This window comes from Rhinolophus ferrumequinum, chromosome 2 (genome assembly GCF_004115265.2).
Source record: "Rhinolophus ferrumequinum isolate MPI-CBG mRhiFer1 chromosome 2, mRhiFer1_v1.p, whole genome shotgun sequence".
NCBI classification, from domain to species: domain Eukaryota; kingdom Metazoa; phylum Chordata; class Mammalia; order Chiroptera; family Rhinolophidae; genus Rhinolophus; species Rhinolophus ferrumequinum.
Genome location: NC_046285.1, coordinates 87,637,819 through 87,664,925, shown reverse-complemented (window position 1 = coordinate 87,664,925; position 27,107 = coordinate 87,637,819). Strand labels below are relative to the sequence as shown.

Genomic DNA, 27,107 nt, shown 5'->3' with positions numbered 1-27,107 from the left:
GATTATCACCCCGAGGCGGCAAAATGAGAGAACGGTTTCGGTTTCTCCTCTCTAGGCTCCTGTGAGGATTACGATAGAAAATGGAAGTGAAAGTAATTGCAGGAACTATAACCTGAAAAAAAAAAAAAAAAAGACTTAAAACGTCAAACAAAGTGAGCAAAACAAGATTTTATGGACCACAGTTTTTAAAAGGAGCGGGACCTAAAATAAGAGGTGGGGCTCCGGGATTATCCCCGTGGGCGTCAAGGAATGTGCCATACTGTAACAGAGGGACGCCCCATTTTAAAAATAATCTGGAAAATATAAGCTTCTGTATTTAATATTACCCCTAAATACCAAACTTGAAATACGAACTTTTCCCTCATTACATACTTGAACTGACACCTAACTCAAAGTCCAGTGATACTATTTTTGCTTCAGTCTGCTGATTTGAAACAAAGTCCTACCCACGCATCTCTGTCCCTTTCTCCCATCCACTCGTCACTTTCCTGCCCCGGCGTCCTGCAGCCCCCGCCCCAGGGCTGTAGTTTCCACTACGCTGACGGGAGAGGTGGTAACGGACTCCTCCATCTCCTTGTCTGAGGAGGGGGCGTATGAGGAGCCACGTACCAGAGAACGGTAAGAGAACCGCGCTGGGAGACGCGGAATCACGAGAAAATCCGAGTTACAGAGGCGGCGTCGGGGCAGAAGGGGAGAAGGCGGCTCACAGCCGCCGAGCGACCGCGCAGCTTTGCCCTCAGCCGCGCGACCACCCCCAGCGTCTTCCAGGGATGGCACGGGCGGGAGGAGGCGGGGCCCAGCGCGCGGCAGCCGCCGCGAAGGCGGCCGCCTTTGCTACGGCCGGAAACAATAGTGCAGGAGCCCGAGCCGCGCGGAACTGCTCCGGCGGCGCGCGGAGCTGGACGGTAAAGACCCTGCGCCCTTACCCCCGACCCCACTGCGTCCCGGCCCCGCGGTGCCATCGCCTTCGCGCTCCGTGTCCCGCGGCCGCTCGTGCTGCTCTGCTTGAGGCGCCCCCGGCGGACCGACGGAGAGACGGACTCGGCACCCTGAGGGGCAGGCGGGCGCCCCCATCGCCGGAGACGGGACGAGGGGCTTGGCTTCCCGAAGCGCTGAGTCCGGCGGACCGGTGCCGTGGCCCTCGGACGCTTCCTCTTTGGATGGGAGAAAACCCCGGGCGAGTGGAACCCATGGCTCCTCCCTGCCCGGCTTGGCCACCTCGCCTCCGGCGGAGCCCGACCCGCACGGTGGAGCCGCTACACGGCTCTGGACGCTGCGGGTGCTTAGGACGCGGGAGGGACGCCCTCCCCGGGTGTTCGCGTTTCCACGTGCATTTTCCTGCCCCGATCTTCGATAGGAAGCCTCGCTACGCCGAGTTAGCGAAATGCATCTAAGGTTCCCACAATGAAGTTAGCAAAGCAGTGTCCCAAACAGGTCGTTTTTCCTGCATTTAACAGCGTTAAGTAGTTTGACAGACCCTGGCAGCTGAAAAGACCTCGCTGCTAAGCTCTTTCGGTGCGTGGTCGAGGGTGGGGAGGAGGGTGGACCAGAATGCCCGCAAAGTGCTTTCCTTCAGATCTCCTCCTCAACCAAATGAGGTATGGGACCAGAAAAGACACTTAGACATAGTGTCACCTGTAGCAAAGTTTTACTAGGTTTGTGTCTTTGCACAACAAAAGTATGATATTGAGGTATAAGTATGGCGATGCATGTTTGATGGGGCGGTTGAATTAGATGAACTGAACAGCAGTCTTCTCTCTTCCTAGAAGTTCCTAATAATGCGGTAACGACAAGTTCCTGAAATTGCGTAACTTTCCTTTTCTGTTTCTTAATAGGGACACTATGAATGAAGAGGAGCAGTTTGTAAACATTGATTTGAATGACGACAACATTTGCAGTGTTTGTAAACTAGGAACAGACAAAGAAACACTCCAATTCTGCCACGTTTGTTTTGAACTAAATATTGAGGGTAAGGACAGAATATATATTCATTTTATGGCATGAGCTTTACACAGCTACTTTATGTGAACTAGTTATAGGGTAAAACTAAAATTTCTTGAATGATTGGAGATTGTGCCAGATATGAATTATGGAAATCTGTTAAAGATAAATTTATGGAAACGAAGCTGAAGTTAGCACAGCCATGGATTTAAGAGAAATTTGTGGCTTTTTTTTAACTCCCCTAGTACTAACGCCATTTTTGCTAAAGTTAAAATGAGGCATGAATATTGACTGGTAAACGTGTTTTCTGGTTTGAGAGCTTGTTGTCAGGTTTTAATACACATGTGTGTGTGTGTGTGTGTGTGTGTGTGGTGGGGCGGGCTTGGTGTGTTTTGTTTTGTTTTGTTTTAATATTAATATTAAGAACTAACATAACCAAACATTTACATTGATGGGCAAACGTAATTTTAATCCTTTGGCCTACCATGCTAATACTTGACAGAGGTGAGCTAGAACTCTTCCCTAGTCCTATCTTACCTATAAAAACATTTAAATTTTTATATAACCTCTTTTCAATGGTCACACACACTAATTTTTAAAACTAAAAAGGCTTTTAAAATTTCTGAATAGTATCTCTGAGAGCTTGTAAGAGTTCTCCAAATATTAAAAAAAAAAATTAGTTACTCAAAGTGTTTGGATTAGTGCACAGTTAATGTGTCTGTGGATATCAATAGTTTGCCCCCAAGAAACGTGGGATATGTTTCTTTAATGACATTATCGTGATAAAACTGATTCTTTAAAATATTTGAGTTACAATAAAAAGAATGTTAATATTCTAGCAATAAAAAAGTTTGCGTGTTATTTGAATTTTGAATTGTAACATCAGTAGAGATTTTGTTAGAACCTTAGATTCTGGGTAGTTTAAAGCAGTATTTCATTCTTTTTGCTAGTTTGTACATTTGGAAAAATTCATTACTTTTTCTATTAGGAGATATGAAATGTTCCTATAGTAAGAAAAAAAAAAGAGAGAGAGACAGAGAAAATTAGGATTATGTACCTTGAGATGCCCATTAGGACTTATTTTTCCGAAATTGTTCTAGATATTCTATAGTGAAAGTCAAAATTATAACCATAATTAGACTACTAAAAGCATCTAGAGTTAATTATATGCATTCATCTTTTGTTTAAGGTTGTATTGGTTACGACAGTTTTGCCAGTATTCTCTTGGAAGAATTGTAGTTGCTGACCATGATAATTGATGGAAAATCGTGGATTTCTTGTGGGTTTCATAGAATATGTATAACTTTGACTTTAGTAGGTGTAGCAGTTAAAACTGCTTTCAAGGGCATGACTTAAAAATACGATTCTTCTGTAGCATTTAAATTACTATGTCCTTAATCGTGCTAGAGTGAAAGATTATAAATTTACCTTCTTTGGAATTAGAGTTGGCCCTGTACTGTTACATTGTAGGTTTTAATTTTAGATGGGCAAAAGCATTAGAAATGTTCCAGCTCAAACCTGTAGTTTACATTAAAGGCACCTGAGAGCCAGGTAGTTGGGCTGTCGGAGGTTGCTCTAGTGATGGCAAGCTGTTGGTAAATGCTAGGCATTCATTACGAGCACTTTTGTACTAGGCCCTGTCCTGAGGAAGCACCTTACCCGGATTATCTTGTTCAGCTCAAAATAGCTCTAGGATAGCTACTTTTATCCATCTTAAAGGTGATGGACTGAGCTCTGAGACCTAAGAAATGCATTTTGAAGTTGCACAGCAATAATTGATAGTCCTGGGCTTTGAAGCCTGGCAGTCTGGTTCTAGTATGTGATCTTAATTCCATTGATCTATTGTCCATAGCTATTTCATTTGATAGGGCGAATATTAGGAACCTGTTTTCCTGAATCCTAATTGACTGCCCTTGCTATTTGGTCAGCCATTTTCTCCTAACCAGGGCTTCCTGCTAAATTAATGGTATTCATGCTGTGATAGAATTTTTCTACAGAAATCCAAACTTTCACAATTGCATTTCTACGCTTTTTTTGGTATGCCTTTTAACTAGTTCTCAGTCACTATATAGAGAAAATACAAATATTCATCAGGTAACATCTTAATAAATATTTCATCTCTGATAACATCTGTCTCTGTATAAGCATGACATAAGTCCTGCATTGTTGAAATAATGTCTTTAATAGACAAAACAATTCTCAATTTGAATTAGAACTATTTTATATTCTGTGTACACTCAAGGTTTTACATTTTTAATGCCAATTAAACCTTTGTGGGAAAAATTATTTTAGAATTAGATTTTCTTGATTTATCTGAAGTAAGTTCTCGCAAATATAATACATTTTTATATTTACTACACTGATAAGCTAATGCATTGTAACCATTTTAGTATCATTAGATTATTCTTAAATCTTAGACATTTTAGGGAGGGAAAAAGAGGGAAATGAGAGGACCCTGAATTCCATAAAATTTTAGTTTTTATATCAGTATACAGGTTTTTGGAAACCAATTTTTAAAAGCGGTAATAAAGTAATCACATCCTAAAAATAACAAGGTATATTTTTTTTGCTATGTAAGTAAACATTTTTAAATGTTTTTGCAGTTTTCTTTCTTCTACCAAGTTCTCCACACAATGCCAGTCAATAAATGTTAGAATGTGAGAGAAACTTTAAAAAAACAATGCCTTTAAAAAATAATGACTTTCAAAAAAAAATTTAGCTTTAACTAGTTTGGTATAACTTCTTTGTGTATGGTAATGCTGCTGCTGCCTGGTTTCTTAGCTAACTAATGGCTAAATTTACTCTAAAGCATTTTATTCATTTTTTTCCAGCTAAAAGGCTAGTTAAAAATTCTCTTAAGGAATTTTTAAGCTACTTTTCAGTGCACAATTAGGAGTTTTAAGAGTCCACACATTTGTAGTAAACAAAAATGTTTTATACCTTTTGGATTGTTGCTTATGTCAGATCAAAACTGGTCTAATCAAATGGCCTCCTGTTTAAAAGTTCTGTGTAGGCATATATTGGTAAAATGAAGACAAAAGAGCAAAGAGAAATAATAAAAGATAGTGTAATCTCATAGGAAAGATTTCATATTCTGGGATGACTCTTAAATTGCCTTTTTTCTGTGACTTTACAGTAGTTATAAAGAAATGGGTACTTACATTTTATATACTCATGAGACATAGGTGATATAATGTAAGGACCCAAGAAATGTACTTTAAAGACTCAAATTTTTTCAGATGTTCGGAAAATTCATTTTTTTGTACTTATAATTCACCATTAAAATAACTTATTTACTTCTGGTACTAGGAGACAGACACATAAACTTCCTAATACTTACGGCCTATCCTTGGCCTTAAGACACTATCAACTTTTTTATGGGTCTGCGATCAAATACACTAATGTGCATCATAGTTCATTGTGCTAAAATCTCTAAAGTTATTTAGTGACCAAATTGCTACCATATCCTAAGCTGTTGAGACTGCGAGGAAGTTATCCCACGGTGGTCAGGAGCCAGTAATGAAACTCAACTGTAATGTAACCAAGTCAGAAATGAGATTAAAGGGGAAAAAAGATGCAGGACTCCAGTCTGTTACTTCATGAAACTATCTGTTTTCGTTTTGTGCCAAAATGCTATGCAAATAATCCATATTTCTACCTTCCTCTAATGATTTGCTTTCTTTTCTATAAACTTTTTCATAAGATTGGATCAATTTCCCTTATGCCAAGCAAAATATCCAGTGTAAGTTTATCTTGCTAGTCCATTAGTAAGCATATTGGTCCACTTTGGACTGTGTAGTCCATCTCAGTCTTCATTTTCCCCTAATTTGTTGAAGTTTCTAGAAGCCAACCAAAATTCAGATCATTAGTAATCTTTCCAGCAAGAAAAATCTAAAGGTATTTTCTCTTGGTTAACGCACTGGTGATCCCAGTCTTACTTTTAATCTGGCTCTTGTTCTCTGCGTCTTTGACTTTATACGCTGTTCACATGGTCAATAGTCAGGGAGCAATTTGAATCTCAATATTAAATCCTCGATTTAATTTGGAAGGCAAGACTCCTCAGTCTATCAACAGCTCTTCTTCTGTCCTGCTTCTGACGCACTAGCATCTTTCCACTTGGGTAAAGGGGGCCACCACGTGTGATAGGGAAGCTGTATACAGGTAACTCAGTCTGGTATTAGCCTCTTTCTCATTTCCCATAAAGGCAGACATCATGCTTTGGTATTAACTAAAAGAGCATTTTTAAATATGAAACTTAATGTGACTTTTGAACTTTAGCTCAGCTATCTTTGATATACGTGGAAATACAGACACAGGTTATTTTTTTTTCTTAACTGCCTTTTAATGCTACTTTAAATAAATTTTGAGCACTTTTAAAATGGCTCCAATAGCAAAACCTCATTATTTAGACAGGAGTAAGCAGAAATGGAAGTAGAAAGTGGATTTAATTGGTGATAAAACTATAGAATATTTTAAAATAAAAATAATTGAAAGTAGGCTAACAACATCTAGTGAAGACTTGTAATTTAACTAACAACCTCATATATGAGGAGCCAGGTTCCAGATTCTAATCCTGTCCTAATTACGGTGGCCTCTTTTTAGTTCCTCCCAACTTTTATCCTCTTTTAACTTTGTTAAGATTTCTAATTATAAAATTTAAAATTTACATTGTACACAAATTTGGGTTGGAAAGATATATCCATTAGGAATTAAGTCTAGCTGTATATAACAGGAAATCCAAATAATGATGAAATAAAATGCAACTATACAAGTTAGATGCTATGTTAGCTGTTATCCCAATCTGATGAATGAGTAAAGTGAGTAGAGTCCTAAATCACACAGCTTAGACTTGAAATCCAAGGTCTCGTTCCAAAAAGCCCAGGTGCCTCAGTCATTTCTGCTTCCAAACGTAATTACGTGGACTGTTAAGAATTAAGGAGATGTTAAGGAACTCAAAATTAGAGATGAATTACACAAATGTGAATATTCATTGAACAAAATTTAGGTCCCAAGAGATGCTTAATTGTAAAAAATAACTTCTATTATTTGATTAATACACACATTCAGTGAAATATCCAAAAATACAGTTTCGATGACCAAACGAGTAGGATGATGCAGTGTCCATACAGATTGTAATAAAAAAATACATAGTTTTTAGAACTCTTGGATTGATTATCAGAGAAGAGGGAAGAACTAGGAAGAAAAAGGGCACACACATGACAGGGACAATCTAGTTGAGCCTTAGACTGACATTTGCTACAGAATCAGGCAGGTGTCACCTGGTCACGAGTTAGTGTTTCTAGCACTGCTGCTGTCCTTCCAACCATCCATGTACTGGAAGCTGACATACTACCCCGATTCGTCTTCTCAGGAGGGAATAGGGTTCTAAGTCAGTGGAGACAGTCTGCAAACACAAGTCAGAATGTCAGCTCCACTCCTGGAATTGCACCATCTCAACAGCCCCAATAGCTGAGCCTGGGGCACTTTCTAGAAAGAGAAATGGGCAATTTATGAAGTGAGGTTTCTAGTTTCTGAGTCTAGAAGATAATGAACGTTAAACTTTGCTAACATCAATAGAACATTTTAGAAATATTTAGTACATAGTATAAATATTGTCCCTCTATTGACATCCTGATTTAAGAAAATTTTCCAGTGTTTATTACTGAATGTAATATGAAGACAACATAACTTTATATTTGTATAGGACCTTAGAGGTTGGAACATACTCTTACAGCACCTGAAATTTAATCTCTACATTATATTGGAAATTAACATTAAGTGTGAATTTCAAAAATAGGGTGATACATGATAATGTAACTGATTAAAATCAAAGTGGCTAAGTAACATTGCAGAATTATAAAACTGTTACCGACTATATTTCTAGTTAGAGTGGACTTAAATTATTCTAATCCAGTTTGGCACACCATCTGTTAGGATTTTGATAAGGGGAATAAACTCAAACACTAAGCCTTGAATTTATAGTTTGTGACAAGGGAACCATGTCTGTTTATTTACAAATAATTTTAAACTAGAGTATGTATTTCTGGTAGCTTTTTGCCATTACTGTCTAAACTATAAAACAGTAAGGCAAAATGATTTGTGTATACCCACCAAAATCGAAATCTCAGAATTAAAGCTATGTGGTTGAGTCCATAGCAACTTTTAGACACATTCATTCAATCACAGATATATTTTTCCATATATTACCTTATTTAAAATTCACACTTAATGTTCATTTCCTATATAATGACATGGAGATTAAATTTAATAGACAGTAAAAGTACCTTCTAACTTCTAAAGTGCTATACAAATATACTTAAATGACACTTAATATCTAAATCTCATAACTGGAAGAATAATATCTATAATAAATTTAATTAATAAATAATTGCTAGTCAGTCTTGAAAACAGAGCCCATATGTTGAGGAAGTTTGTTGGTATTATTGGGGGAGTCCTTCAAAATCAACATGAACTATGCTTTTATTCATACTTTCATATTTCTATCTTCAAATATTAAAGAGGATCTTTATTATCTTTAAGTATTGGGGACAGTGTAACATATTTTAAAGTTTTTTTGTTCTTCCTACTTCCTCACTAACACTGTGTATTACTAGTATTTGCCCTGAAAACATTTCTGTTACTTACTTATAAAGTATCCTTCATAATCTTGACCATGTTACTTTGGCTCACCAGATTATTTTCAGTATATCAACAATTAATTTTCAATTCAATGTCAAGCAACATTTTGGCTAGCAGTAGAATAAATACAATATAGATAAAATATAATTCCTATATACCGTATCAGAAAGTTCTCCAGAAAACTCAGTTTTAGGTTACCAGTTATTTATTAATGAAATTGGTCTGATAATATCAGTCGAAGTATTTTGGGAAAGAAATTAAAATCTCAGATTCTATATCCAGGTGAGACTGGAAATAGAACAATTTCATGCTTCTTAGAGCCTGTCTTCTTAATTCATTTATTTACCTCTCTTATTTGTTTGACCTTACCCTGACTCATCATCTTGCCTGCTTACAATTCTCTTCTCTGTCCCCTGGCAGATTGACCAAAAAGATAGAGTGGTAGAAATGCTACTGTCTCCCATATTTAAAAGAAAACCAAAAGCCAAGGGGGAAAAATTTGACTCTCTTTCCCTAAAACTTAGCATCGTTCTAGCAAGAGCAGTGTTCATTCAAGGTCTCCTCTGTCTCCTCCCAACTTATTCTTCAGCATCCCTATAACTTGCCAACTTCCTTTTCTTTCACTAGTGACATCCTAGTAGTCAATGCAATAAATAGTTTCATGTTCTTGACATTTTCAGTACCTGACATTTAACATTTTCCTCTTTCAGAAAACATTCAACTCCATAGGTTCTGTGATAAAATAACTCTGGCTGAAATCTTGCCTCTTATTTTTGCCTATTTTACTGTCTCCTTTCTAGGTTCATTGCCTATCACCAGTCCCTAAAATACTAGTGTTTTCACTTAATTCTGTCCTTGTCTTTCTTCTCACATTGCACTCATCTATTTCTTTCATCACAGTGGCTTCAGCTATACGTCTGCAAGCTAATGAAGCTCCCCAAATATAACACCAGGCCCAGTATTTCTTCTGAGTGCCAGAACTGTAGATTTAACTGCCTGCTTGACTTCTTGATTTAGATAATCTACAGGTGTCTTGAAGTTAAGTTTCTCAAACTAAATTTACGTCCTTACTTCCATATACCCATGCATTTTATATTTCATTCATATTTGGTTCACATGGAACTCCAGGCTCCATATCCCAGAGATTTTGATTCTGTAGGTCTAGAGTTGAGTCTAGGAATTTGCATTTTAACAAGAATCCCAGCTGACTTTCAATGTAGATGGTCTAAGGACCAAACTTTGAAAAACTTCCCTTAATGACTGAATGGTTCCAGGTTCTTTAGGACTTTCCATGTAGAGCTGTGTAGGTGCACAGATGAATTAGGGCTGAAATCTTACCTAAGCTCTACTTTTCAACTTGTGTGCCCTGGCAGCGATGGTTTTCCAATTTGCCTTTGCAAGTTGGCCTATGGGCTAACAGCAGCCCTTATCTGTTACCCTCACTACTTTCCTCCCACCCACTCCCCGCCCCCCATGCAGTCTGTCCCTGAGACCTATTGATTATTTCCAGTCTGTTCTCTGCTTTTCATTCCAACTGCTACACCTTTGCCCAGGCCCTTATTACTTCTTGCCAATATTACCTCAAGACCCACTTTAGTTTCATAGGCTTACTCCCCCTTTCCCCATCACACTATCCCACACTCCCAATTCTTCTCTCTCAGTATCACCAGAAAAATCTTTTAAAGTACAGATCTGATCATGCCATTCATTGTCTTAGAACTCTCCGTTGATTCCTCGCCATTTTCATCAGGTTAAGCTGTTAACTCCCTAACATGACACATAGACATTTCACGAACAAGTAAGTACCTGCTTCACTGGCCACCTTCATCTTTCATTCCCGCTCCAGAGTCATTCCACAAGCCAGTCTCATGCACCCACTCCCTCCCTCCAGTTCCTGCCCCTTCTCTCTCACTTGCTTACCTAGTTTCCTCTGTCCTAAACACCATTTACTTGTCCTTCCTCCTAGTATACTGCAACGACTTTCCTTTTGGAGTACGTGTATTTCATAGAGGTGATGAGAAATACTATCACTGCCTATGTTGACAGGGCCGCTGTGAGGATCACACCAGACGTTGACTATAGGAGTCTTTTGGTAAATATAGTTTGTGATGCAAATGTTAGTATTAATTTAAATTCAAATATAGAAGGGTTTTGTTCTCATCTGAAAGGGTGAAATACTGCTGAAAAGATTGCTGTGATTGGTTGGTATAGTAAGCAGCTTCTCCATTGACATAGTAAGTTAATGTTTTATGTACACGGAGGAGGTTTGAATTTATCCTGAGTTTACCTTTTTATGAGTTGATTTTCACTAGGTTTTTCTGCTTTGGCTGCTATTTCCCTCATATAGCAGCTGGTCAGCACATCCTTTTCACCAGTTTCATTGTTTTTTATCAACAATGTGAATTGTGTTCAGTTATCAGCATCTTTATTCCTCACTCCCTTTGGGTCTTTGGGTCTCCAACAAGAATTGCCAGATAAAAACTATAGTGTGGTTATCATTTTACTTTGGGGGAGGGAGACTGCTTTCATTTGAAGGTTAAATACTATTCTTTGCTAGATATAATACATTGTTAGCCTAAACATTCTCACAATCTTAAAAGAAATTCAGAATTTTAGCTAGTATGTATGTCTTTTAACATTTAAGCATCTTTTTTTGTTTCACTTAGTTATTGGAACGTACAGTACAGTACATAAAGACTAGTGTGTCTTGGACTAAAGAACAAACACTATGTTCTTTCCCAAACCAAAATGTATTTCTTTATAGCCATCTTTTGTTTTGCATTGAAAAAGCAAACTATGCCTAACACAGAAAAATCAAAATACAGGAAGCAAAAATAATATTAAGACTAATAGTCCCACCTATCTACCAATAATCTCTTAATATTTTGGTTTTTCTCAGTTATTTCTACAGTAGAGTATATGTACGGGTGGTATGCACGCATACGTATGCATGTGCATACTCGTGGTAATTGTGTTTTAAGAAATGAAATCAGGCTACATATTTTTTTTTCATAACCAGCCTTTTCATTTAATCTGTTAGGAACATCTTTTTCATGTTCGTAGGTAAAATTCTACCACATTGATTTTTTTTTTTTTAAAGGTTGCATTCCATTGTACCATAATTTATTTAACCAGTATCTCATTAGTGAATGTTTAGTTTGCTTCCAATTTACCAGTACTAAAATGTTCTTATATATACATCCTTTTTGCATGTCTGATTAAATTCCCAGAGGAAGACTTCTGGGTTAGAGGTCTGTCCCAAATTGCAGTCAAGTCCAGACATTGTTATAATGTCTTCCATTACTATTGAATTAATACTATGAAATCAACCATTTGGAGGGGGGAAAAAAAAAAAACAACCTTATTTCCTAATGGAAAAATCTTACAGTACACCGTTTCTTTTGTTTAGATCCAAGTTCTTTTTACTCTAGAATTGTTATGATGCAATTATAACACGGTCAAAATATTTCTATTTTAGCATTTTGTAGTATGATTCATCAATTATCATTGCTTTTTTAGCTTTAGTTTTTCTTATGAAATGGTTGGTGAGTTGTAGTGATTGTTTCCCATCAGCCTTAATTTTTACCATTACTCATAGTAGTGATTAAATTACAAATGCCTTCAAATTTACTAGTTAGTACATATCTATTTATTAGATGCAGCTATAAAGCATTTATTTAAGCAACAGTCAACTAGAATTTCAGGAACAGTGATTAAATGTATGCAAAGAAGTTGAGATGCAAAACTAAGGTTGTAAAAGAGCTTCACGGCAGCTTTTCAGTTTGTTTTTCTTATTTGTAAGAAAATGTAGAACCTTAATTGGGCAGACAGCTGTTCAGGAGATGAAAGGGAAAGAGTTTATGGGGCTAACACATTTCTTGCTTTCAAACCTATAAATTTACTTTGTTTCCGCATTCATCTGGTGTTATTATGAAACCACTCTTTTCAGGCTTTCTTTTGTTTAAGTAATATGTATCTTTTTAACCTTGTCTATCTTTAGAAAAGATTTTTTTTTCCCTGCAAATTAGTGTCTCCATGTGCTACATATAAGTAGATACTTAAAACTGAGAATTCAATCATTAGAATTAATTTGAGTAGCTTTTTAGGAGTCTGTTATGACAACTTCATACACAAAAATTTTTAGAGTAAGTGTCAGTACATTCAGTTGGGGGAAATGGAACAAGTAGAAAGAGGGTCACTTGGGTCAGTTAGATTATTGGTCTAATTTGATAAATTTAAGTACTAGAAAAACAAATTCAGCTTTTAAGATTCTTTGCTACTATGAGCTTAGTATTTCGTAGTGGACCACCAGAAAAAAGATGGAAGAACCTGGACAGCTTCCATCATGTTCTCGTTGCAAATACCCTTTTGCTTAATGTAAAACCTGTGGACAAACTGCCCTGTCCAATTAGGTAGCCTGTCCAATTTGTGGTTATTCAAATTCCAATTAATTAAAGGGAAAACTTTAGTTCCTTGACCACAGTAGCTAAATTTCAGTGTACGAGGTGTGATCAAACAATATGGTGAATGTTTAAATTTAAAAAAAATTATTACAGTAGAAGACACATTGCCATTAATCACCCTCAAAATACTCCCCCTCACTTCAGACACACTTATCCCCTTGTTCTTGCCACTTTCTGAAGCAGTTCTGGAAGTCCTCTTTTGTGATTGTTTTCAGTTGCTCTGTCGTGCCTGCCTTGATGTCCTGAATCGATTCAGAACATTTTCCTTTCATGGCCATTTTGACTTTGGGAAAGAGCCAGAAGTCTCATGGTGCCAGATCCAGTGGATAAGATGGATGAGGACACACCATAATGATTTTATTTGACAGAAATTGCCGTACCAGAAACAGTGTGCGACATGGAGCCTTTCTGCTGTGATCAACAAATATGGTGAATGCTGCTGTCAAGTGTCATCCAATGGAAAGGCAGGGATCTTCAATATGGGAAGTAGCACGTTGAACCTTAGTAACAGTGTGTGACAAGTTTCATCTTGTTCACTGCAGTCAGTCGGGTGTGAGCTACGGTTGAGAGGTGTGTTTTAATGTGTGCCGTAAATCATCCTCCATCATAACAACACATGATGTCACATATCACTGCTGATACAGCAATTTCTGTCAAACAAAAGCATTATGGTGTGTCCTCATCCACAGTATTCACTGGATCTGACACCGTGAGATTTCTGGCTCTTCCCCAAAGTCAAAATGATTCAGGACATGGATGCAGCCACAACAGAGCAACTAAAGACACTCACAAAAGAGGACTTTCAGAACTGCTTCAGAAAGTGGCAAGAATGATAGGATAAGTGTGTTTGAAGTGAGGGGGAGAATTTTGAGGGGGATTAATGGCAATAAATCTTTTACTGTAATTTTTTTTTATTTAAACATTCACTGTATCTTTTAATCACACCTCCTATACAACATGTCCATTGTCACAAAAAGTTCTTTTGGACATTTTTAAACAGGTAACTACATTAGGGGTTAGAATTGAGTGTGGATTATTTTTGTAGTACCCTGTTAGTAACAAACAGTTGTTATGTAGGTGTGTTTCCCCCAATTTCTGTTCTAATGAAAAAGTAAAATTGAAAGAGGTTTTCTTTTTCGGCAAGTCATTTGCAATTTATACGCCTGTCAACACAAGAACTCAGTTCTACCCTGGCTTCCTTGGTTATTTAAGGTTGAGGTTTATCTTTTAACATTATCTCTCTCACTGCTCCTTGCTCACTGAAATTTGCCCTTATAATTATTGGATTAAGCCACTTTAACTGATTAATCCTTGTACACAACAAAAACTTTAAAATAGAATAAACATCTCTAAGCTGAAATCTGTCTAAAGACCACCTGTTGGTGTATCATTCTTTAGGGCAGTGATTTTCAAAATATGGAAAAACAACTTGCTGAACCCATCTGTATATTGGCTTGGTGTGGTTGCCAGTAATTCCATCTGCTAGCAATGCAGAGATAAACAATTACCTAATACTTTTAAAATAATATGTTAGGTACTTGTACATGACAGACTCTTAAGTGACTCCTGAGTTAGCTAAAGGCATGAAGGGATGGGGAATGGAGCACTCTTCATCTCAGTACTCACTAAGGCACGTAAGACAAGCAATAAAAATTTCCACGAGGTAGAAATCTGTCCTATTGTGGGTTTAGAAAGGAAGTAAGCACTCTGACCGTCCATCCTTGCCTTCTCACCTCTGGTCTAATCTACCTTTAGTCCGATGGCAGTACAATCACTGAGTGGCTGTGATTGGAAATAGGTATATTTGAATTGAATCATGGTTTGGCTGCTGCTTATTCATCAGATATAGAGTAGCCTGGTTGAATTGAGTGTCAAAGCATCATTGGAACAAGCAGTATTTACAAGGAAGCAATCCTGACCTGTGTCACTGCACAACCTTAGTATAGTGTAAGTTACCTAACCAACTGACAAGGCTGCAGAGCTTGCTAGGCCAGAGGTACCTGCACACCCATGAAGGAAATGATAAGAACTGTTTGAATTGAAGAGCACTTGCCCTGTTTTCAGCCAGTAGCTGCTTCTCATTACTAATTGGTTGCTGCCAGATATTCTGATTTTGTTTTTAAGAAAAACCAAGACTAAAAATTGTAAATGTATTTTTTTTTTAATAGTCTAAACAAAATTTGTCTGCAGTACGGATCCAGACTTCAGACTATGGGTGTGGCAGTTCTCTGTAACAGTGCTTTTCCCCTATTCCTTTTACCAGAAATGGGAGTCTGGTCCTCAAAAACAAAGAAGTAACATCTCAGTCCTTTTGAGTCTTTCTTAGTACAACAAAGTTCAGATATCCTCCCATTTTTACAATTAACACCAGCTTACTTCGAAGCTCAAGATTACTTCTGTATGAGCAGCACATAAACATGCAGGTGCCTGTTCTTTTAACAACTAAGGTAAGATCATCATGAAAAGGAAAACACTCTTGGAAAATTTCTTTAAGCTGGGCAAAATGTGAGCCTTCATAAGAAAAGATTTTGAAGCAGGACTGTGTGGATTGTTGCACAAATTGTTGGTCATGTTTGAAGGCAATATGTTTAAACTTTTTTCACAGCATGTTAACCTTGAACTTAAATCATGACTAAATTTTCTTGCCTTATTTAAATATTGAGGAGGAACACAAAAACCCACCATTTGGAAAACCAGTACTGCCAGTTTTCTAATTCTGTTTAAGTTTAAAGTTAAACTGCTTGCTCCCTTAGAGCTTTCCAGTCTTTTACCAATGTGATGACAAGTATTACAGTTTTACATCCAACTACTGGTCATACTTGCTGTATCTGTGGAACACCAAATTACATGAAGCCATCCCTTTGATTGGGAAATGAAATACAAGGTGTGATCAAAAAATATGGTGAATATTTAAATAAAAATGTATTACAGTAAAAGACACATTGCCATTAATCACCCTCAAAATACGCCCCCTCTCTTCGAACACACTTACCCCATCGCTCTTGCTACTTTCTGAAGCAGTTCTGGAAGACCTCTTTCGTGAGTGTCTTTAGTTGCACTGTCATGGCTGCCTTGAGGTCCTGGATCAATTCAAAACGTTTAGCTTTCATGGTCATTATGACTTTGGGGAAGAGCCAGAAGTTGCACGGTGCCAGATCCAGTGAAGATGTGGATGAGGACACACTGTAATGTTTTTATTTGACAGAAATTGCCATACCAGAAGCAATGTGTGACAGAGTGTTGTCCTGATGCAGGATGATTTACAGCACACTTTAAAACACACTTTCTCTCAACCGTAGCTCACACCCGACTGACTGCACTGTACAAGATGAAACTTGTCATACACTAAGGTTTGACGCACCACTTCCCATATTGAAGATCTCTGCCTTTCTGTGGATGGCACTCAGCAGCAGCATTCACCGTACTTGTTGATCACACCTCCTATAGTAATCAAATTCAGAGGGAAGTGTAATTGACAGAGAACATGTATAAGGTAGTCAGATGATATGATTCAAGCATGTGTGAACTACAAAGCCATATAGTGGGAGTTTAGTCAGCTGAGAGATGGTGCTATGTGACAACCAACTAGTAAACCATCAGGAAAATATTGCTTAGCTTACCTCATTACCACCAAATGATAAATAAGATCTTCAGGAGGCTAGGGGGAAAAGCCAAGGATAATGGGACATGTGATAGAACTTGTTAAGTGTTTTGGTTTTTGTGACTATGTTTTAGTGCCATTTCCAATATCATTAGGGGAAAAAAATCGTTACTACGATAGGCAGATTAAATATAAGCATGGAATTACTCTTATTTTAAAAGGGTGACAGTGGTAGGTGGCCAAAAAAAAAAGTCTACATTTGAGTGGCTTTTGCTCTTCCATGGGTTTAACCAAGTTTTCTTAAAGTAAATTGAATTTAAAGAGGGACTTAAAGAATAGAAATGGTGATAGCAAGGCAGATGGGTTAGTAGGAGGGTTCTCAAAATATGTGAGAATGGTATAACAAAATCAGAGATGAAGTAGGAAACAATAAACTATTGAATAGGAAGCGCTTAACATTTTTAAAATACCACTGTTCATACAGAAATGTACTGCCTATGTAAATTTCTAAAAAGCCTCTGAATCCAAAAGAAACTAGTACTTTTAAAAAATTAGCAATTATAGTTGACATTTAAGATCTTGGTTGTCTAAAAATAATGACCTCACGACAAAAAAGGTTACATGGACATCTTTGAAGTATGTTTTACAATTTTCATAATAGTTAGGATGTCAATTACATTAGCCTTCAAAATTTTTATTAGTAAGCAAGTTGTAGTGCAGTTTTTGTTGAACTGGTTTGGAATTCCTTATAACTCAGCTCCTCAAAAGTATCACTCATTTAATTGCATTCAGATTCATTCCCTTTCAAAAGCTGCTGAGGAAACAAATTAGTGCTCAGAGCTGTTTACATTTGTGAATGCAATTAAAATTGAAAAGTCAGGGAACTTGTGATCTCTGAAAATAGCAATGGTTGTTTCTCTTATATTTGAACCACTGAGGTGGAAAAAACAAAATCACTTCAAGAGTTTATAAAATGGCATGTATATTGCTGATACAAATTAAGTAAGCTACTTACTTTGCTTTCTAGATTTAAAAAAATTTGTTTTAAGTATATGAAGTAGTGTATTTAAGTTTTTTGTGTCATTTGCTACTGCATGGGATATTTTAAACTTTATAAAACAAATATTTTCAAATTGAACTTTAAAACTCAGTCAACTTTTAAAATTATAGAAGAGAGCGGTACAGATCTGGATGAATGAGCTGCAGTTTATATAAAACAGCCTTCTTGTATATTCAGTGTATATAAACTCCTATTAAAAATGCATAATTGAGTAGAAGTTCCTGATTTTGCTTGGCAGATTGAATGATGCCACAGGAATGCAATCTCTATCAGTGCTACTCATCAGTCAGACTAATGGCCCATTAAAGTAAGTATAGGAGTAACTTCACTAGAAGATGCCTTTAATTAACCTCTGAGCAGCCTGGCAAAACTGCACATTCTGGTTCCCTTGCTGGGATAGGCAAAAACATTTCATTGTATTACATCTTGAATAATTGGTAATACGTTTTGGTTTGGTTTTTTAATATAAGTTTAATTTTCCTTTATTCAGCTAACTGCTTTTTCTTGCATACTCATATGTGCCAGGCACTATGACACTGCGGATGTGTGTAAACAGATACAATCTCCTTTCTCACAGAATTTATGTTCTAGCGGGAACTAAAGGCCAGTGAAGAGGCAATTGGAAAACCTGGTGTGATGAACTAACTCAGATGTATTGGTTAGAAAAGGTTTCTTAGAGGAAATGGAAACTAGATAGATGATGCCCCAGCTAGTGTGGGGGCGTGGGGCGTGGTGATGGAGTGAAGCAGGATTTGGGATGTACTGCTGGATTTTATGGGGAGGAAAGTCTAGTAAGGTGGACAGCAAATGTCTCCAGGAGAATGGGGGCTGCGGTTAAGGAGGACTCCCAGGTTTCTTCCTTAAGCAGTTGGTGATGCCAGACTCAAGAAGAGACTTTGGTTTGGGTTTCGGGATGAGAATGAAGAGGTTTGTTTATTTGGGCAGCACGAGTTGAGCCTGTGGGACATCTAAGTGGAAATGTATACTGTATTCAGAACTCTTGCCCATGACACTTTATCATGTCTTTTTTCAGACATTCTTCTCAGTGTCTGAAAGAATCTGAAATTGTAGTTGCATTTATATAATTTCACAGTAAATTGAATATTGTGGTTCTCTGATTTTGCTGTTCATCTCAACAAATTACTTGTATGCATAAATCATGTGTTTGTCTGGGTTCCTAGCATTCATTTTGGGATTTAAGTAAAAATTAAAAGAAAAATTATTTCTGGAGAAAGAAAGGTTATATTACATGAATTACTAAGAAACAACAATGAATCAAAAAGCTTTAATTTACAAGTCCACATTATGCTTTAAATAGACATCTATTTTATTGACCTGTTGTTGAAGCACGGGTATATGAGGAAATTCATTGTATAATATCATAATTTTTTATCCTTTTAAATACAATTTCTAGACAGATTTTTAAAACGTGTCTAAATAAATTTTTAAAACTTAACAGCAAAATTAATTACTTTGTGTAGCCTAGTTTAGAACCCTTTTTATATGCTAAAGAATTTCTTTTCATATAGACTTAAAGGAGAATCTTCGAATGTTTAGATACAGCTAAATCATTGCTACATGGATTAGAGCTGTGACAGTGGGATGAGAATGAGACCATTTACTGTTTGGGGGTACAGGCTAGCCATCTGTTGGCATCGAGACCTAAGAGTTTATAGGAGTCAGGAAGCTCTTTAAAAAAATTTTCCAAAATTAGTGAAGTAGGCAGGATTCAAGTTCTCTTTCCCTATCTGCTGTGTACCTAGAGCAGTAAGTATTAGAATCAAACAGCAGAATGGAGCTGTTTATTTCGTTTATAATTCACACCAACTTCTTTTTTGTCTTATTTATGATTTAAAACATAATAACTTTTAATATTTTTATTCCCATAAGCAAATTTTATGAACTTTATGATAACCCAGGTGTGCACTGGGTTATCTATCAAATGGAACTTTGCGATTCTGCACTAAACTATTTTAACTTTGTTGGAAATTTGACCTAATTAGACAATAACGGGTAAAAATATAAATGTATCGGGGGTGCTAAAAAAATGTATACAAGTGGACACTTTGGTCAACGTTACTCAAGCAGTAGTCTGCCGTAATTAGAAGTGTCTGTACGCTGATGGTAACCACTTTGAGCACCTCTTGTAATTTCAGAAGTTATGTGTATATATCGAGTATTACAATTTTAATACAGTTTTCCTTTCATAAAATATGTATACATATTTTTGGCATCGTGTGTGTACACACAATTGCAGTACAAGTAGCAAAAGGGTAAATGTGTATGAAATCCTAATTTCAATTTTTATGCTCAGTGGAAAAAAACAAGGCTGAGATAGATGTTTGAGTTTACCTATGAGAGCAGTTGTTCACCTGTTCTTACAGAGAGTTCATTTAGCACCAGTTTTGGCCATCTCAGCAGGTCCCACCATTGTCTGATATTATATTGTTTTAGAATAAATTAATCTTCACAAGCACTTTTAGACCTGATTTTAGTACCATTAAATTGCAGATACTTCATTATCTTACTGTTAGGCAGAGTTCGGAGCTCAATTAAGAAAATTGTTACAACTTCAATTTTTAAACAAAGGATAAATACAGAATGTAATTTTTTTCTGATGAGTCAGCTAAACCTTTTTTTTTTTAACCCAGCACCTGAGTGGCTCTCCACTTACTCTGTTTTCAGAGCTAAGCAGATTTAGAGTGGGGAGTTCTGGCAGGCATTAATTTTTAGCTTCACATCCCTATTCACCATCAATATAAGAACACTGCTTTTGACTTTATGGCTTGAACTTAGAAAATGTATGAATGTATTCTGTATATTTGAAAATGTATTCTATATTTTAAAAAACAATTGATGCCTGATCACTGCACTGTACACCTGAAGCTGAACAATAATGAATGCCAACTATAATTTTATGTGTGTGTGTGTGTGTGTGTGTGCGTGTATATATATGTATATATGTATGTATATACTTACAAGAAGCGGAGTACAGCATTAGGAATAGAGACAGTGGAAATGTAATGGCTCTGTGCGATGTCAGAGGGATAGTGGATGGGGTGGGGGTTCACACAGTGTGAGGGATATAAATGATAAACGTCTAAGTATTACTTTGTCTTGTGCACCTGAAACTAATAAAAAAAAAAAATTGAGATAGCATACTTAAGCTTTTCTGAAAAGATGAGATATAAAAGTGTAATTAGACTACTATGTATTATTCCATTTATGGTGTGTAATGAACACTTAGGAACTGAAGAATTATACTGGCTATTGTGTCTTGGCAAATTGAGTTGACTGCTATATAAAAAATAATTCTGTGTAATGCATTTTTTCTATAAGATTATCTTGATAAAGTTTTGGTAAATATAAAACAAATGTGAAAACATTTTAGATGCTTTCATACCTAAAAAAAATACATCTAAACAGTTCATTGACTTTTTTGAGGCTTTTATTAATGTGTATTTTTCTGGTTCTCGTTTATCTTTCCCCAGTAAAAACATAACTAACTATATTTTTGTTGGGGGAAAAAATTGTCAATCATTTCTATTATTGAGCCTTATAATAGAAATTTTTGCAATGTGTACTTCAGGACGATTATGAAGAAAGCATTATAATGCAACGGCCAAGTTTCTGTAAATGTAAATTGCTAATTCAGTAGTACTTTTTTATATTGTATGCAGTAACCTGCCTCTGGACTAAGATTAAAATTGAACTTTTAAGTCTTTAAAAAGGTTTGCTATTCATAAGACTTTAATATTACTGAATGTATAATTAAATTGAAGCAGAAATTATTAAACCATATTTTATTTTATTAATACCAATATTCTTTAGCATTTTCCCTCTGATGTATAAACTATCAATGACTCTGTGTTTTACTAAGATCTGTATGTATTTAATGCAACTTACGAAAAACAAAATTTTCTCAAGTCTTCCTTTTTTTTTTCCTCCTATAGGAGTACCAAAATCTGATCTCTTGCACACTGGATCGTTAAGGGGTCATAAAGACTGCTTTGAAAAATACCATTTGATTGCAAACCAGGATTGTCCTAGATCTAAGCTTTCAAAAAATACTTATTATGAAGAAGTTAAAACCATTTTAAGTAAGAAGATAAACTGGATTGTACAATATGCACAAAATAAGGATGTGGATTCAGATTCTGAATGTTCTAAAAATCCCCAGCATCACCTGTTTAATTTCAGGCATAATCCAGATAAAAAGTTACTCCCACCGTTTGATTCCCAAGTACCAAAGTATTCTGCAAAGTGGATAGGGGGAGGTACAGGTAGCGTCTCACACTGCACACAAAGAATATTGGAGCAGAGGGAAAGCACAGACTTTGGGCTTGCGATGTTACAAGACTCAGGTGCCACTGTGTGCCACAGTAGTGTACTGTGGCCTCATAGTCACAACCAGGCACAGAAGAAAGAAGAGACAATCTCCAATCCAGAGGCTAACGTCCAGACTCAGCACCCACATTATAGCAGAGAAGAATGTAAGTAAAATGGGGAGAAAGCTGAAGGATGGAGTCTTGTTGGGGTTTTTTTATATTTTTATATATGGCGTATCAAGAATTTTGCTGTACAATTATAGATTTGGTAAATAGTGTTTAAATGACAGGTTCACCCTAGAAAAAAAGGAGATGTCTTAAATCTCTCCATCAGTTCTGGAATAGTCCTTAGTGTGTCCTAAGCATTGGAAGTCTACAGCCCTATCATTTGTTTTGCCATTCTAAATTACTAAGCTAAACAGAATCAACAAACTGAATTGGAAAGTTCAGCATTCATATAGTTTAGAAATACAGCCTCAACCATTGGCTCACACACATATTGTCACGTTGCTAATCCCTGCAAGACTAATTGACTGGGGTGGCATTTTGGAAGCAAAAATCTGACATTTTACTAAAGGCTAAAGGTAATGTGTTATTTTAAAGTTGGAAAAGTGACTCATTCAGTCTGCATCTACAAAAACTCACAGAAGCTGAGATCATTTTAATTGGCTTAAAATCAAATGATTTTAGAGCTAGAAGGGACCACAGATCTATTTTTAATACAACTTCTTGATTCTGCATACAAATTATCTAATGTTATATAACTAGATAGACAAATTGGTTTTTCAGACTATTTCCAGAGTATTTTACAGTAGTGTTTTTCAGACTGTGTATCATGAACTATTTAGTAACGTTTAAGCAAAATCGACTTGATAGGTTAGTGACTCACTTTTTAAAAAGTGAAACAAAATAGTTAATATCAGAATCCAGTGGACCTAATCTGAAGTACTTTTTGGTGAAACGCTTGTTTCAGGTGGAAGCGTATTGGGGGTGATATAAAAACGCTTTATAACTGTGGGGTTGAGGTTAGAATTTGAAAACTCCACACTGCAGAAGTGAATGAATCCTAGGGTACCGCTGAATGCTAGGCTGGCAGATGAGGACAAATACTTTTTGTAAAGAGGAGATTGTGTTAGTGATGGAGGCAGCCTGTTTCCCCAGGTTGTTGTAATAATGAGTATGTTTTCCTGTTTCAGTGAATTCGATGACTTTCGGTGAGGTAAAGCAACTGAAGGCAAAGCTCCGACAGCAAATAGAGGGTAAAGAATCAGTGTGAATGTTTTTTGTATGTGAAAATTTTTGATACAGAAAATCCTATGACAGGATACCATTAGCTTCATCTGAATTTAAATTTGGAAGTGGGATTAGAACCTGTTAGAGTTTCCACAGCAAAAAGAATAAGAAAACAACTTGTTTATCAACTGCAGGGGAAATCGGTTTTTCTTTTTTAAGTGAGAATGGAGACTTCAACTTAATCTCTACCTTCTTACTAACGTTTTATTAACTCTACTGTCCTGCCAGGCACTGTGCCAGGCTCTGTGGCACAGTTTAAATTGTGAACAATTTCAAACACAAACACAGTGAGAATAGTACAAACACAGTGAGAATAGTACAGTGTGCTTCTTGACCCATCATCACCAGCTTCAACTAGTATCAAAAGCATAGCTAATTTTCCTTCATCTCTACTTGCACCCACTCCCCGTCCCACCCCAGCATGGATTATTTTGAAACAAATCCCAGACAACATACTGTTTTGTCCCAAAATACTTCAGGATTTTATCTGAAAGATAACGTTATGTTATTTAAGCTAATCACAACCTCATTATCACATCTGGGGGGGAAAAAACCCAGGAAATGTGATAGTGACACCAACAGTTAACAGTTAATATTCAGATTCCCCAACTGTCTCTTTTTTTTTTTTTTTTTTTAACTATTGATTCTCATTTAAGTGAGGAACCTGCATTTAGGAGATTGTGAGGTTGCTTACAGAGATCACGCATTCAATTAGTAACAGATTAAAGGTTCTGACCTCTCCCTGTCTCTTTAACTCCAAAGCTAGTGGTCTTTCTTGGCCACACAGCCTCTCAGAATAATAAAATAACAAGAATAATAGCAATATTACATTTATCAAGTACTTATTCTGTGGTAAGTACTTTACAAATATGATTCTTACTTAATCCTCCCAAGAACCCTGTGAGTGCTTACTCTGATTGAGGTGACACATAAGAGAAAATTAAAACAATTTAAGTTACTGGCCTGAGACTTACAAGTAGGAACAAAAATTAAATATTCCAGGTAGTCTGATTCCAAAACTCCTTAGAGATGTTTCCAGACCTAGGTACTCACGGACACTAACTTTTCATAAATCAGACATTACTGACTTAATCTGTTTATATTTCACATTGAGAAAAGTGCCTCAGACATAACTGCCATTTCTGCTGCACTTCTGTAGAGTCATTGCTTATGACTAGTAAGTTTCACTTGATGGAGAAGAGGAATTCCGAATTCCAGTTCGCTGTGCAAAGTGGTCAACATCCTAGGATGCTCAAAACACAGCTCTTTCCTTGGTGTCAAATCACTGTCATTGCAAGCATGCACCCAGTGCATTCAGTTAGGTATTTGAAATACGAACCACAGGATTAGCTTTCTGTGTACTAAAAACGGAACTACCTTTTAAATCTTTACAGAAGTTTTTGAAGAGTTAACACACCAGGTGCAAGAAAAAGATTCTTTGGCCTCAGAGCTCCATGTCCGCCACGTTGCCATCGAACAGCTTCTCAAGAACTATTCCAAGTTACCTTGTCTGCAAGTGGGGCGGACAGGGGTGAAGTCACACCTACCCATAAACAACTGAACTCAGCTGGCACCCACTGCCTAGGCCCTGCCACGGACTGACTGCTCTGCTCTGCCTAGCATGCAGGCTCTGAAGAAGTTGAAGAAAGTTATGGTCCATTTTTTCATGGTCATTAAATTTGTAAAGCTTAAAGGCAGTATTAACATCTTTGTCAAATACAGTGGATCGTTACACTCTACTCTTCTAGGGTTAATCATTTTGGTTTATTTTGGGAATCTTTCTTTCCCCTTAATTACTAAATGGCCCTCCCTAATTACCACACGTGACTACTTAAATATACTGTTACAGCGTGATTTTATTAAACGTGGTTTAATGTAATTCAACTTTCAAAACAATAGAAGGTTACCAAACTCCTTAGATTAGTCTGAACTACTAAAGATAAATTTTAAGAGGGAAATGGAATTCATATCACCTCTTATTTATTATGAGCAATATTTTAATATGAAAATTTTATATATAAATGCTATTTTAGGTACCTTTCCATTCTCTTTATAAATGTCTATTTGAATGGCTCTCTATGTTATATTTACACCTTCGTGTGTGAATATGTTACCCATATTTCACTGCATTTTATTCTCTTAATACACTGTTTTTACAACTTTGTTTTCCAAAGATAAATGTATTTTGGAGTAGAAATCTATCTAGTTGAATTGTTTGACTTCTAATAACTCTTATGAAAGAAGAATTAATAACTTTTTAAAGCAAATACACAACAAAATAAAATATTTTTTTCTAACGAGCAGTTCTGAGTTCATTCAGGAAAAAAATGCTAATCTAGCTTTGGTATGTCAACTTATCTCCATAGAAGTAAAAGCCTCTTCTACTTCATGATTACTTTCAGTCTACTGACTTTGATGTGTTAGAATTTGGACAGAGTAAGTCATGCCTCATTTCCAAGTTCAATATAATATCTGTCTTCAAATTGTGCTGTGAAGTAATTATCCCATCTTTGAAAAAAATTAAAATTATTTTGTGTGCCTCTTTAGATAAAGGTTCAAGAATCCTTAAACTGTCCAAATTCTGTTACCAACATCAGAAAGCTTTTTGAGGTATTTTTCTAAACTTTAGAATCGAAAGGTCAAGAGAAGACTGCTTGACACAAAAAAACAAAACTAATTCAAAAAAAGAAGCTCGTTTTGAAAAGGATATTCATTCATATAAGTTGTGACATTTCCAAAGAGTTCTGAATAGGTTGTCTCAAGCAGCTAGATAAGTTTTTAATAATGTAGTATATAGTAAAAGCTTTAACCAATGCAGAATTAAAATGGGCTCTAAATTGTTTTCAGCTGGTGCTTAGAATGTATTTATAACATAAGATCCTTTGCTTGAAAGAACCTACAGAAAAGCCCCATACCTTGGCAGTTTCGTATATAAAGAAGGAATGACTTCTATAAATTTGGCAGCCTGCCCTGGCTTGGGTCTGATTTTCGTCTTGAACACAATATAGTATTTGACTAAGCAAAGAAACACCTCAAACTAATAGGAAACAACTTTTTGTAATGCTAAGATGTATTAAATTTGCCTGAGAGTATTACTTGATATCTCATTGACTTTTGTTGTTTGGTTTTGAAGTATGACGTAAGTGCTTTTTTTGGAGAGAGCTTTTGAAAGATGATTTCAATTTCTCTTGAATCTTTGATTAATCCAAAATGAATTTAAAATCCAGGGTGTTGGGAGGCATTGCCTTAGTTTTTGATAAGCTTTAAATTGAATGTGTGCAATATCAAAATCTCTGTAAATTTACAAGTTGAATAAAGACACTTCCAGATGATGCTAGTATCTTAGTGCCTACCGTGTGTCCCCCAAAATAAGACCCTGCTGGACAATCAGCTCTAATGCGTCTTTTGGAGCAAAAATTAATATAAGACCCAGTCTTACATTATAGTACAATAAGACTGGGTCTTATATTAATTTTTGCTCCAAAAGACGCATTAGAGCTGATTGTCCAGCTGGGTCTTATTTTGGGGGAAACATGGTAGTAGTTGTGGTCACATTTTCAAAGTTGACTTTACTCTCTTTGGGCATAATTCATTAAGAATGTCACCATCCATTGGCTTGCACACCTTGTGCTTCTGTTTAGATCACGTAGGGACAGCTATAAATTTTGGGAGGTGTTGCATTTGGTATCAGTAGTAGCATATTTCCAGAAGGTGAGCCATATGGTGCAGCCCTGAACACAACAGTGTTACCCAAAGAAAGTATTTTCTTATTTCTTAAAAGA

The 27,107-nt window shown here is 36.4% G+C and overlaps 1 protein-coding gene across 2 annotated transcripts; it reads left to right on the top strand.

Annotated features, from left to right (window-relative positions):
• Window positions 1–553: 553 nt before the first annotated feature.
• Window positions 554–26,746, top strand: C2H21orf91 (chromosome 2 C21orf91 homolog). Of its 2 annotated transcripts, none has more exons than XM_033135207.1 (5): window positions 554–618; window positions 1,836–1,969; window positions 21,658–22,197; window positions 23,229–23,291; window positions 24,720–26,746. In XM_033135207.1, exons 2-5 carry the CDS (start codon window positions 1,843–1,845, stop codon window positions 24,884–24,886), a joined length of 897 nt encoding a protein of 298 aa, XP_032991098.1. In that variant the 5' UTR covers window positions 554–618; window positions 1,836–1,842; the 3' UTR covers window positions 24,887–26,746. The 2 variants fall into 2 exon arrangements, with proteins under 2 accessions (XP_032991098.1, XP_032991088.1); XM_033135197.1 differs by lacking the exon at window positions 554–618 and adding an exon at window positions 788–905 and having other exon boundaries at window positions 24,720–26,745.
• The last annotated feature ends 361 nt before the right edge of the window (window positions 26,747–27,107 follow it).